At 43.6% G+C, this 11,993-nt stretch overlaps 2 protein-coding genes across 2 annotated transcripts; both read left to right on the top strand.

Moving 5' to 3' along the window:
* The first annotated feature begins 197 nt into the window (after positions 1–197).
* LOC146584689 (centrin-2) lies at positions 198–4,796 on the top strand. Its single transcript, XM_085324239.1, has 5 exons — positions 198–253; positions 542–700; positions 2,214–2,342; positions 3,072–3,209; positions 4,040–4,796. Exons 1-5 carry the CDS (start codon positions 251–253, stop codon positions 4,127–4,129), a joined length of 519 nt encoding a protein of 172 aa, XP_085180365.1. The 5' UTR covers positions 198–250; the 3' UTR covers positions 4,130–4,796.
* A 2,512-nt stretch (positions 4,797–7,308) lies between these two features.
* Positions 7,309–11,584, top strand: LOC146584688 (uncharacterized). The gene is made up of 5 exons (XM_085324294.1): positions 7,309–7,351; positions 7,531–7,733; positions 9,355–9,483; positions 10,836–10,973; positions 11,290–11,584. The coding sequence occupies exons 1-5, from the start codon at positions 7,309–7,311 to the stop codon at positions 11,374–11,376; spliced, it is 600 nt and encodes a 199-aa protein (XP_085180420.1). The 3' UTR covers positions 11,377–11,584.
* The last annotated feature ends 409 nt before the right edge of the window (positions 11,585–11,993 follow it).

Raw genomic sequence — 11,993 nt, 5'->3', positions numbered from 1 at the left:
CCAGCCACCCCACTGCAGCCAATCGCGTTGACGGAAGGCGGAGCGCTTATTCCCACTCCTATTTCTCCCCTTCGATCCGCCCCAGCCGCGTGTTGGCCAATAGCCATCCAGCGCCTCCAGCCTCCTGTTCTCCACCAATGGGAGCGAGGGTTGCCATAGCAGCAGCGTGGGGCCTTAGCCAATGGGGGAGGGCGGCTTTGATAGCTGGCTGCGGAGGGCCGAAGCCGCCCTAACGGCACGAGCTGCCGGGATGGTGAGTGCRGCTAAGCGGCGACGCGACGCCACACGGCGGGGAAGGGCGCGCAGCGCCTCCCGCGCTTCCTCCCTCCCCTGGCGGCGGCGGCGGCGGGACGGGGCCTCGGCCGCCGGCGCGCCGCTCCGCCCTGCCTTCCCGGGGCCGCGGCCCCTGAACGGCCCGGGGCCACGGCGAGGGCTGGGGGCTGCGGCGGCCGCGGGCCCGCGGGCCTGAGCCGCCCTTACCGCGGCGGCACGTCCGCCCCGCGGCTTCATCCCCCGTTTGCTCTTGTGTTGCTGTGCCAAGGCCTCTAGCTTTAAGAAGCCCTCGCTGGGAGCCGCGTCCCAGAGGAAGAAAGCGAGTCCCAAGCTGGAGCTCACTGAGGACCAGAAGCAGGAGATCCGGGAGGCCTTTGACCTGTTTGACACAGATGGCAGCGGCAACATAGATGTTAAGGAGTTAAAGGCAAGGATCTCCTAGTGCTAAAATACACTTGAGCTCGGGTCATAAAGTAAAAGGGGGGCAGCACCTAACCTCCCTTTTTTTTCCACTTTTCCTACTTAATGCTGTCTTCYGACATAATGTCTTGCAACTGATAGGCATATTTTGCTTTGGATGTGACTCYCAAGTGCTGTGTCAGGTGGCTCTAGAATCAGGCTGGCAAAAACACTTTGTCYTGCATTTCCTGCATTACCTCTTTCCATGTTAGCAAAACGGAAAGGTTTTCCRCATATTTAGGAAAAAAAAARGSYTTTTTTTCTGCTAATTTTTGTTGAGGATTGCATACTTTGGAAATTAGGTTAGCCAAGCYATAGAATAAACTGATGCAATTCATTTTCATGGATTTAGTTACGGCAGATTATCTTCCATGTTTCCCCACCACTTGAAAAGAACAATCAATAAACTACGACTCTCTTGATTTCAGAATTTGCCCTTCCTATTTGCAAGTAGGATGCACATATTACTTAAAGCAATAGGGAGGAGGATAAATGATTTTTTAGGTGGTCATTTGCCTGTTCATCAGAGAAAGAAAAAGTAAAGTGTGTGGGTATGCACAAGTGAAGGCATCCTTGGATATGACGCTTATAGGAGTGTGGAGTGTTTTCTCCCTATTTTCCCAACATTCACTGATATAAATCTTGTCACTAGAATGGAAAGCKAACAGATTTAAGTTCATTGTGCTCTTCAAGCTTAAAGGCTTCCATCTTTGTGCTATCAGATTAAAGGTTGTTAGAATTTTGCTGGGTTACTGGTATGATGAATGCTTCTGTATTAATAGAGTTTCTTTTTGAGGGTATCTAGTTGCGACATTACTATATCTTCCATTTATCCATTTTCCTTACAGCAGGGTCTGGAACATACTTGGCATAATAATGTTAATAATAATAATTACTTCATTTCTCCTTTTGAAGGGAATACCAGTAGCAATTACATTGACAGGAAAGAGATAACATTCTATTTTCTAGTAGCCTTACCAAATGCTATCTGTAGTACTGTGCTGGTACGCAACAGTATGTTTTTTTCCTTTCAAAATATTAATGAAAGCAKTATTCTTTTATGTTCTGAGTACTTATCACAGGAATTAAAAAGGTATATGCCAAACGGGGCATACTGAGGCTTCATGCAAGAATCAAGATTTTCTTAGAAAATAACTTTTCTCCTAAGATTCTGTTACATAGATTTACCTGCCATATTCTTACCAGCTCTGACCTGGGGGTGGTGGATGAAATGGTGGAGCTGTGTTTTGGAAATTTAACTTAAATAAAGATATTTAAATTGCTGCATGCCTGTTTTCCGTATCTGGCTGTGGCCTTAAATGTAGAAAAGCATGGCTCTAAGRCTGCTCCTTGACCTTGCTATTTAGCTTGAGACAGTGAATGTTTTAACATGGTATGATATGAAGTTTAACTTTTTTTGTTTGTTTGTTTTCATTTAGTCATCTTCACATTTTTGCAGAGCTTGTAATTTCTTTGTGCAGGTAGCCATGAGAGCACTAGGGTTTGAACCAAAAAAAGAAGAGATCAAGAAAATGATATCAGATATTGATAAGGAAGGAACAGGAAAAATCAGTTTCAATGACTTCTTGGTGGTGATGACACAGAAAATGGTATGTAAATTTTGAAAGTCCAAAGTGGAAGCAATTTTGAAAATGGTTGACCAGCTTTCATCTCCGTTGGGCTTGGTAGTAGCACTATCTTAATCTTGGCAACAAAATACGTAAAAGTTACAACTGCAAGRCAGRGACTACCTTATYGTATTTTTCAAGTTAAGGTTGAACRAATAATATAATTAATAAGTTCTTTTAGCAGCTGGTTTTRTATGTTTGAAAAGAGAAGAATATTGAAATCAATGATTTCAACACAGACAATAAAGTACTCTAGCCTGCAGAAAGCTGTCAGTTTTCACACATTGTGTGGATGACAGTGTAGAAATGTACAGTGTWTTTTCTTTTCCTAAGTTAAAAAAAAATGCAGAGGAAATCTGGGCTTTAAAAAAAAATCATAGAAAATATCAAGTAAAAACCAATATTCAACAGTGGAGGATCCTGATACTGAAATCAGAGGGAAATATTTCTAGATATGAGAAAAGAAAATAAAAATCCCCCTGAAACCCTGAAGTTCACGAGGCATTGCCATGTGAGCAGAGTAAGGTTCTCTGATATCCTTCAGTTTATATATGTATGCTTCCTGCTTGCTAGGCTTCTTTAAATTTACTCTTAAATGAATTTCTTGGAGATTTTTTTTTCTAATGTTGATATTTTATAACTGCAGTCCTTATTTTGCGTGTACAACATAACCATTACTTTTCCCCCTAAACTTTTGTTTACTTYCTTAAGGCTGAAAAAGATTCCAAAGAGGAGATTCTCAAAGCTTTCAAACTCTTTGATGATGATGAAACTGGCAAAATCTCTTTCAAAAACCTCAAACGTGTAGCCAAAGAACTGGGGGAAAATCTCACAGATGAAGAGCTGCAGGTTTGTATTTGGTACAACATAGATATGAAACTATATAATACATGAACACACAGTGACAGCCTTTGGTACGTCTGCTATACACAAAGTCCAGAGTACAATGGGTCCATTAAATAAGAAGGCAGACATTGAATATTCATGTAGTACATGGTTTCATATTCACATTATTCTAAAATCTATAAAAATAGTCACTGAATCTAATCTTCCTTCTGTTTAGAACATTGAATCATCTTTCTGACTTTGCAGAGTGCTAGAGCTAGCAAAAATAAGGAACGGGAATTTGTGTCTAAGTAGGGAAAGAAAGTCCTTTTGGAGTCAATGAGCTTTTAGGTAAAGGCAGTAATCTCTTAGTTTTAGGTGCTAGCATCCCAAGGGATTTTTCTGCTTGAGGTGKTAGGAAAATTACCCTTTTCCTCCAGAAGAAATAGAAGACTGTCTGCCRATTGTTGACTGTAGAATAGATTCTAAGGCTAAAGATGAGTTAATCATATATGGCTGCCCAAACTATATCACAGTAATTGTTAGTGTTAGTAGAATTGTAGTATTATGGAGTTAGGGTGATGTAAAGGGAATGATTCTGTTTCTCTCAGGATAGTTCCTATAGTACAATTCATTATAAAAATGTAAGTTTATGAGTTTGTGTGTATGTGTGTATGTATACATATATGTGTATGTGTGTGTGTATATATATATATAAAAATAAAATAATTTTAAGTATTTAGATGTATTTATTAAATGCTTTGTAGCATGGTAGGTCTCACATTGAGCTAGAACTGTCTTCCTTTTCAGTATGAGTGGATCTAACCTAATTTCTGAATACAAATATCTTTCAGGAAATGATTGATGAAGCAGACAGAGATGGAGATGGCGAAGTGAATGAGCAAGAATTCTTGAGGATCATGAAGAAGACCAGCCTTTACTGAAACTGAAGTTTGTTTGTTTTTGCACATATGCATATATGTGCCTCACTTTTTTTCCAGTCTTTTATTTCTTTTGAGGTAACAAATAAGTTAGGTCAATATTTTTTTCAAGTGGATAATCTTAAATTCTTGTCTGTGTTACAGTTACCAACGGCTAAACTGTTTACATATAGAAACACAGTTGCTTCTTTGTGCTTGTAAGATTTTATATTATTATGATTTAGATACACAAATTGCATTTTCAGTGACAGTATTCAAATTCTTATTTGACTAAAAACCATGTGTCAAATGCTTATGGCTTGGTTAAGAGAGGGCTCAAGACTAGATGGTGTAAATCTGTATTTCCCACCAGCTGAAGTGGGATTTTGGTCTAACGTCTTGGTTTGGACTCAGCTAAAGTAAATTCTTTGTATGATGTGTTTGCGAAGATCAGCTTTTTTTACTCTGTCTTATGGAGATTATTCTCTTCCTCCTTTTTAATATGTTCTTTAAACTGAAAAAAGTAAGTAGATAGAGTGGTACAGCTTAGTTTACTGCTATTCAATTCACAAGTTCGAAGAAATTTCTGAAAAAAAAAGAGAAAGTTATCAGTTCTGATGATTGAGGCTCTGTATATTTGGGGGAATATTCAGTGGCTTGTATTTAAAATAAAGTTTCTCATTCTAAGCCATCAGAGTTGYGGACGGAAGTACACAAAAATACGAACAAGTCCGCTGGTGCAGGATTCACTTTGGTTTGCTGGCAAACAATGTCACAATTCTTCAGGTACTTTTTTTTTTTTAATAAGAGTTTCAACTTTTAAGTAATTTTCACAAGGGTTCTAGTTATGAAATGTTGCACTGCAGAAGCAGCGACTACAGTATATTCTGTCTTTGAAGTGGCATCTGTCTGAGGTAAGTGTGTAATTGAGTGGTTGCCCTTTCCTTGTGTCAGAAGGAAACAAACTCCCATGTCTCTCTGCTTCTGTTTCTTTCAGTATTCCCTCTAGATTCCTCCCTTTCTGCTCTCGGGCAAAGGAAAGAGAAATTCTTCCTTTCCAGAAATTGTAGCCTCTTCATGACTTTAAAATCTGATCTATTCCTTTGCTTTTCAGAGTTATCTGCCTTTTTCCAGTGTACCATTAAACAGTTAGCTTACACTGGTCCTGTGTTCATGAGTTGTGGATRTAAGACTAAACAAAACAAAGTAGATAAATGAATGCTGCAGTGGTATAGGCCAAATTCAATTAAAGCCCTTTTCTCCTATTAAAAAAGGAATCCCTTGTGTTTGCTTTGGCATTGTATGTAAATCAGAAGAACCACTGTGGGGTAGAAAAGATTCTTGCAATGTGTTGTGCCCCCATGTGGTAAAATATTCACATTACAGAAAACGATGTAGAAAGTAAAAATAGATTTCTAATTTTAGTATAAGGCATGTAGAGAAATAGTAAGTGATAAATTGCACATAAAAGGCTCTGATTACATAATTTATCAGTTAATGTACAGTTGTTGCTTTCTGTACATTCTCTATTCCTTTATCCAGTCTACCTTAATCTTCAACGCTGATAGGTCTTCTGCTGATGCTGTATGGTTCATGATTTTGATACTCTGTTGCACAGAATCTGTTTCCTGATCTTCACCTTAAATTTCATCTTGACTAACAACTGCAGTATGATACGCAGAAGTTTGTCACTGATGGTCAACCTCTAATGCTTCTGTTCAAAATGGGCATGATGTGGATCACTCACACTCTCAGAAATAATATTCAGCTTGATGGAGTATTTTCAGATATTCAGGCAGGGTAGTTGGGAATTTAGTTTTGAAAGGCCTCATCACAAATTCCAAATGTAGGACAAGGACGTATGGCTCTTAAGCAGAGTTAGTAACTGGTGACCATGCAAGGGATTTTGTGTATCACCCCATCTTTCTCTAGGAGTAAACCTCCACAATGAGGCCAATCTGTTTTAAAATAATTTATCACATAAATCCTAAGGAGCAATATTTTTTTTTCCCTAGTGAAGTTGCAGGGTTCACAGCCCTGCARCTTGGGATAACACACATCCAGACCTGTTTGTCTTATGTTCCCTCTCTGCCTGAGAATCCAGTGTGGTTTAGGGGAGGAACAAATGAATGTACGAAAGTTTTGCTGGCTGAAGTGTCAAGTTTTTTGAGACGTGTGTACAAGTAGAGTACCAAACAGGAACCAAATGACAACAGATGGGTATGGGGCTGRATGCTTCTGAGCAAATGCACTCAACCGGTGAAGCCTGCTTATCGGGGGCTTTGACTGATGCTTCAGAAGTTCTCCGGTGACATCCAAGCTCTGCTTGTATTTTTTTTTCTAAGGCTGGGGGCCTTGCAAGATTTCTATTTATTATTTCAAAAGTAGTCAGCTTCAGTGAAAGCCTGTTCCTGGGAGGAAGTATGCTAACACTGTCTCTTGGCTGACGGACTATCTAGTTTCATATTCATTGCAGTAGTGTGTCTTTTACTCTGCTGTCACAGGCGGTTACAATTGGCCGGAGGTGTGAAAARCCGCTGGGTTCCTACCTCATATTTGTGCTCGTAAGCTCAGACAGTGCAGCACATGAAGGCAAGAGTACTGGGCTCAGTTAAAAGCCAGCACCTTCACCACTGTCTTTRCACAGAAAGTGTTAGGCACAAAGCTGTTATAGGTGTGTGGGGGGGAAAGATTATTGTAAATGCTAACAGGTGACAGACGTGTGTGAGGAGCGAGTATCTGAAACTGAGCCCTCAAGCACCAACATGCTAGTTGCAGCCAGTAAATTCTCGTAAGAGTGGGACTAAAGAGAAGTGCCACGTCCTGAATTCCCAGTAAACAGCAATGTCAGAGGTGACAGCACTGAGGAAGCCGGTCGCACGTTGGGCTTCTGCACAGGGACAATGTAGATGGGGCAAGTGGGGCTTCAGGCTCTGGAAAGAAGAGGTGGTGCCAAAAGGAAGRTTCCGGAAAGCGGTGCTCTCTGAAAGCAGCTGGGGGCCCACASAGGCGAAGGGGAAGATCTCGGCGGGAGGAAGGAGGCTGGAAGTGGGGGAGAGCCTGSCGGCCAGCGCACACGAGGCCCCCCGGCCGCCCGCCATGACGGGGGAACGCCCTCCCCGKGGGGCGGCAACGGCCGCTGAGGCGGGGGGAGGGAGCCAATCGGCTCGCGGCGCCCTCCTGAGGAGCAGGAGCGTTAGCCAATGAGAGGCCTGGTTGCCACAGCGGCGGAGCAGCGGCGGGATGGTGAGAGCTGCGGCGGGGCTCGTCCTGCCCGTCCCTCCTCCCCTCGGGCCTGCGGGCGCTGGCCCCGCCCCGCCCCGCCCCGCCCGAGGCGTCTCTGAGGGGAGCGGGGCGGGCAGCCGGCAGGGGCGGCGGGAGGAGGCGTCGGGCGCGGCGCTGCCTCCGCACCCCTCCCGTGCGAGCTTCGCGGCCGTTCGTCCCGCAGCGCAGCAGCTCGGCGGAGGGCCGCGGAGGCGGCGCGGGCGTTGCCGCGGGGGTGCGGGCCCCGGGGAGGAGACCGCCACCCGCCATCCCCRTCAGCGAAGGGCAGAAGCAGCAGCTGCGAGAAGCCTTTGACTTGCTCGACCCCGATGGCTCGGGACAAATAGACGTCAAGGACCTGAAGGCAAGAAGCTCAATGCGCAGTGTGCTCAGGGAGGAGCGCTCCCGGGGCGGCAGAAGTAAAACAAACGGTGTCTGCGCTCCGAGGTGCAGTAACTCTTCGCTCCTTTCCACCACGAAGCCCCACACGGCTGCCTTGCCTCTTCCACACACCTCTTTCGGAGAAGAAGGGTCAGGAACAAGGCTAGTCTCAGCGAGCGACCTGGACGTGCCCCGCTTTCCGTCCGCGGTGGTGCTGGAAGCGTGCTGTTCAGCCCGCCGCTCTTCGGGATGCGTTTGCACAGCGTGGGTGACGCAGGCCAGACCTGTGGAGCCCCTCCGGCTGGGAGAAACGGCGCCSTTGCTTTGTCACCGTAGTTGCATTACTGTAGCTAACTTGTATTACTCTAGTCAAACACAAATGACGGGCAGCAAGCTTAACTGTTGCAAATAGGGCTAATAATTTACAAGTGCCTGATAAATGCTGCTGTGTTGTTACAAAGCGATTAGGTGTCTGCCATCCATTGCTTTTGGACCGTTTGCTGTGCTAACAGACTTTGCTGCCTGAATTCCAAGTCATCACACAGCCAGTGGTGGTGTAGGGATCATGCCAACTTTTTAGCCAAGTTTTCTTTGGAGGGACTGAAGCCTGCCTTTTCGTTGGCCCTTGCCTACAGTTCTTCCTTGAACTTTCTACAGTCTCATGCTACTGAAGTTAGACAACTACAGAGCCATGTTCTACAGAAACACAGTGGTGGATGAGTAGTTTAGTCTGTACTTTGTAAATCCCTTCCTTCTTCCTCTGCTCAGCCATCTGCACAGTTCCTTCACCTTCACATGGAGAAGGGAGTTGAGTCAGCTGTCATCTGCACTGAGTGCCATATTAGTTAACATGGATCCTACCCTCATGAGTAGAGCCCCCCTCTCCAGTAGCTAACTGTGGAAGCATAGAGGAAGCTTCATGGGAAATGTGATCTAGGTTAAAAATCATTCTAGTAAAAATAAATATTTATTTAAAATAAACTTAAATAAATATATTTTTTTAACTTTTGAGAGGAAGAAGGTGCAGTGCATTCCAGCAGGGGAGTAAGAAGGAGCAAATGTAAATGGTAGAGGGTGGTCATGCAGCACACAGATATTGCTGCTAGGGATGTGCAAAGTAGCAAACTGAATCTCTAAAGTGAGCTGAGATAGCCTTTGTGTTCCAAGTAGTGTTATTTTTAGTTGTCTAATTTCAGCAGCATCTTTTACTCTGTGGCCTGTTAAAAAAAAAAAAAAAGTATTTGGGGTGCTAAACTGCAATATAAGGGCAAAAATGAGAATGTGCAACAGGACTGTGGGATCTGAAACTTCTTAACCAGATTTGGTCATCAAGGATAGTCTCATGGATCTGTGCAGCCTGTTAACCTGTGCCCAGATTCATTGTAGAGTTGGCCCTGCTCCGTTATCTGTACATTGACAGGCAGTTTGTCATGTTATCTTTGCATGTAGTTTTCAATATAGCAAAGAGTTCTAGTGCTTCTCCCCCCCCCCCCAACCCCCCATCTTCACTTTCAGGTACCTAATTGTTTCAAACATCTATCCTTTTTTGCTTCTGTCTGATTTGTCCTCTAAGACAGACACTAGTTTGTTTTCTCTCTTGGCAGATACCTTTAACAGCTCTGGGCTGTGAACTCAGGAAAGAAGAGATGAAGAAAATTATCTCTGAAGTTGATGAGGATGGGTCAGGGAAGATAAACTTTGAGTCATTTCTGCGGGTGATGACTCAGAAAATGGTAGGTGAACCTGTCACAATGACTGAGATTCCCCTTGCCTAACTTTACAATGCAGGTACCCACAATAGATCGGGTCACTCTTGCTCCCTGCAGGGGAGAAACAGGAGCTTTTCAGTTTCATCTGAGCTATTTTAGATACCTATTCGAGGGTGCTTAGTTCTCCTGTCTCTTTACTTGGATTATATGGGGAGCAAGTTGGCAAGCTCAGATAGAGAACAGCTGCATTTCAGCAGACAGCTGGCTCCTCCCCATTCTGGAGTTTGCTGAGCRCACAGTGTACCTGGGCTCTTCACTGGGAGGCAGAAGGACTCAGAATAATCCAGGAAAGGATCTGCCTTTTAGCATTCAAACTACTGTAAAGGCCAACATATCATGTGGATTGATGCTGCACCTTTTCTTTCCTTAAACCTTTTCACACGCAGTTTCAATACTGTACTGTATCTATAGTCACAAGGTTTTTTTATTTTAAGACAGCAATATACAAATATCATACATCAGATGAACGTGAACAATTCACCATCAATAGAAAAATCATTCCTCAAAACCTGCTGACACTATTGGCACCTCCTGCAAGCAACATCCACTCATGTTTGTAGAGTGTCCTAAGAGCTGTTGCTCAGTATCAGCATTCTGATTCATATTTTGCCATCCACATTCTGTATTCTGAGATTCCTATGGCTCGGATACTTCTCTGTCTTCCAGTCATGACTGCATGTAGACAAAGGCAATGTTAGAAGAGCACCAGCTCGCTTGGTCCTGTCTCTGTCATTTTTCTGATTTCATTGTAAGTCTTTGTGGGATGCACAGGAGTAACTTGGGCATATCTGGTGTGACCATTCCTTTTTCACTACCATCATAATTACTGGGGTGTGGACCATGTTTGGACCCATTCTAAGAGGTAAGTGTAGATCCAAGTTTGCCCCCTAGTAATGATCTGGAGTTCAGTCAAAGCCCATACCTAAATGCAAGCTTGTGTATGCATTGCATGTGCAAGATGAGTAAGGGCTGGAGCACAGGCAGGCTCACTTTTGAAGTGAAATATAGCTGTAGCCATTGGATCGTTTTGGCAACTGCTTCCTCCTCTTCCTGACAAAGCATGGAAGCAAGGTCAAGATATTCATGGCCAAGTTCCCATGCTATTCAAACAACTTCACTTGGAGTTTTTCCTTTAATATGTAGTAACTGGAAAAAAAAGTAAATGTGAAATAGCAGTGGTAAATAACTCTCTACTTTCCCCAAAATAATATCTTGGATTTGATTCCAAATGTTTGCTGGCTAAAGTGCTTGACTGGGGATTGTAGAGCAGCATGAAGTCATGCTTGTCTGGTGGCATTTTTCATTTTCTTGCAAAGGCGGAACCATGTTCAAAAGAGGAGATCCTGAGAGCTTTCAAGCTATTTGATCATGATGGCACTGGCAAGATCTCCTTTGACAAACTTAAGCTGGTGGCTGTTGAGATTGGGGAGGACATCACAGATGAGGAGCTGCAGGTTTGTGAAGTACAAGTGCATTCATCCTGGGCCCTGCTCAGGGAGGGAGGGATGTGCCTTAGTGGAGGTAACGTTAGTAGGGAGACTGTTCTGTGTTTTTTTGAAAGGGACAACTCACTGCTGCTGTCCTGATTAATAAACTTGCCTCCTCTCTAATCTTTATCGTGTCCAAGTGCTAAAGTCTAATGGAAGGTCTCTGTCTCACTTGGGATTAAATTGAAGCCTTGTCTGACACCTTGACAGGTGTTCAGGCTTTCTAGATCTCCATCCTCTCAGAGCCCACCTAATCTGGTCTCTGAATTTTGCTATCCCACAGGAAATGATTAATGAAGCAGATTTGGATGGAGATGGGCAAGTGAATAAAAAGGAGTTCCTGCGGATCCTGACCATGGCTGACCCTTAACTACACAATGTTTTTTTTCTTCTCCTATTCCATTGTAAGCAATAGGTAGATAAGTCACTTTTCTCCAATTTCCTTAGCTTTTGCAGCTTTAWCTCAGTTTATTGCCTTTCTTAGGCAAGATATTGTTAATGTTTCATCTCTGAGGTCAATTTTTGTGCTTTGCTATTGCAAGCAATTTTCCGCATCCCAGTAAACGGTGTTGTTACTAGGTCTGTGTCTGTGTGGGTTGGTTCTAAAGTCTGAGATTAGTTCAAAGTCTCCAGCTAATGCCTGGAATTCTCCCTCTTGTAATTACATCCTGTTGGTTGTGCTGGTAAGGACCTTCCCTCCTCTCCCTGGCAGCTGCTCTCCCCAGATTGATGCTTTGTATCTTGGAAGCTTTTACACCTTTGAAAACCTTATGGAAGACAGTCAGTGGGTTGAAAATCACTATTAGGGGACAAGTGAAAAGAAGTGCCACAGAAAAGAATGATTAGATAAGCTCCATTTTCATAAGAAACCTGGACAAAAGTGGTAGTTTATACTACTTTGGGCTATTCTGTCCCTCCCGTTAGTGCTGATGCCCCTCTGCAGCACCACTGCAGTATGTGGATAAATTTCTTCCCACTCTGGTCCTT

This window comes from Rhea americana, unplaced genomic scaffold (assembly GCF_003343005.1).
Source record: "Rhea americana isolate MKP2758 unplaced genomic scaffold, rheAme1 scaffold_90, whole genome shotgun sequence".
In the NCBI taxonomy this organism is placed as follows: Eukaryota; Metazoa; Chordata; class Aves; order Rheiformes; family Rheidae; genus Rhea; species Rhea americana.
The sequence above is the reverse complement of the archived record's forward strand: the minus strand, read 5'-3'. Positions and strand labels throughout refer to the sequence as shown.

Excerpts from the sequence above, each read along its gene's own strand:
- LOC146584689 (XM_085324239.1), top strand. Across the intron at positions 701-2,213 it reads TAGATGTTAAGGAGTTAAAG|GTAGCCATGAGAGCACTAGG; the intron begins GCAAGGATCTCC and ends TTCTTTGTGCAG. Across the intron at positions 3,210-4,039 it reads TCACAGATGAAGAGCTGCAG|GAAATGATTGATGAAGCAGA; the intron begins GTTTGTATTTGG and ends AATATCTTTCAG.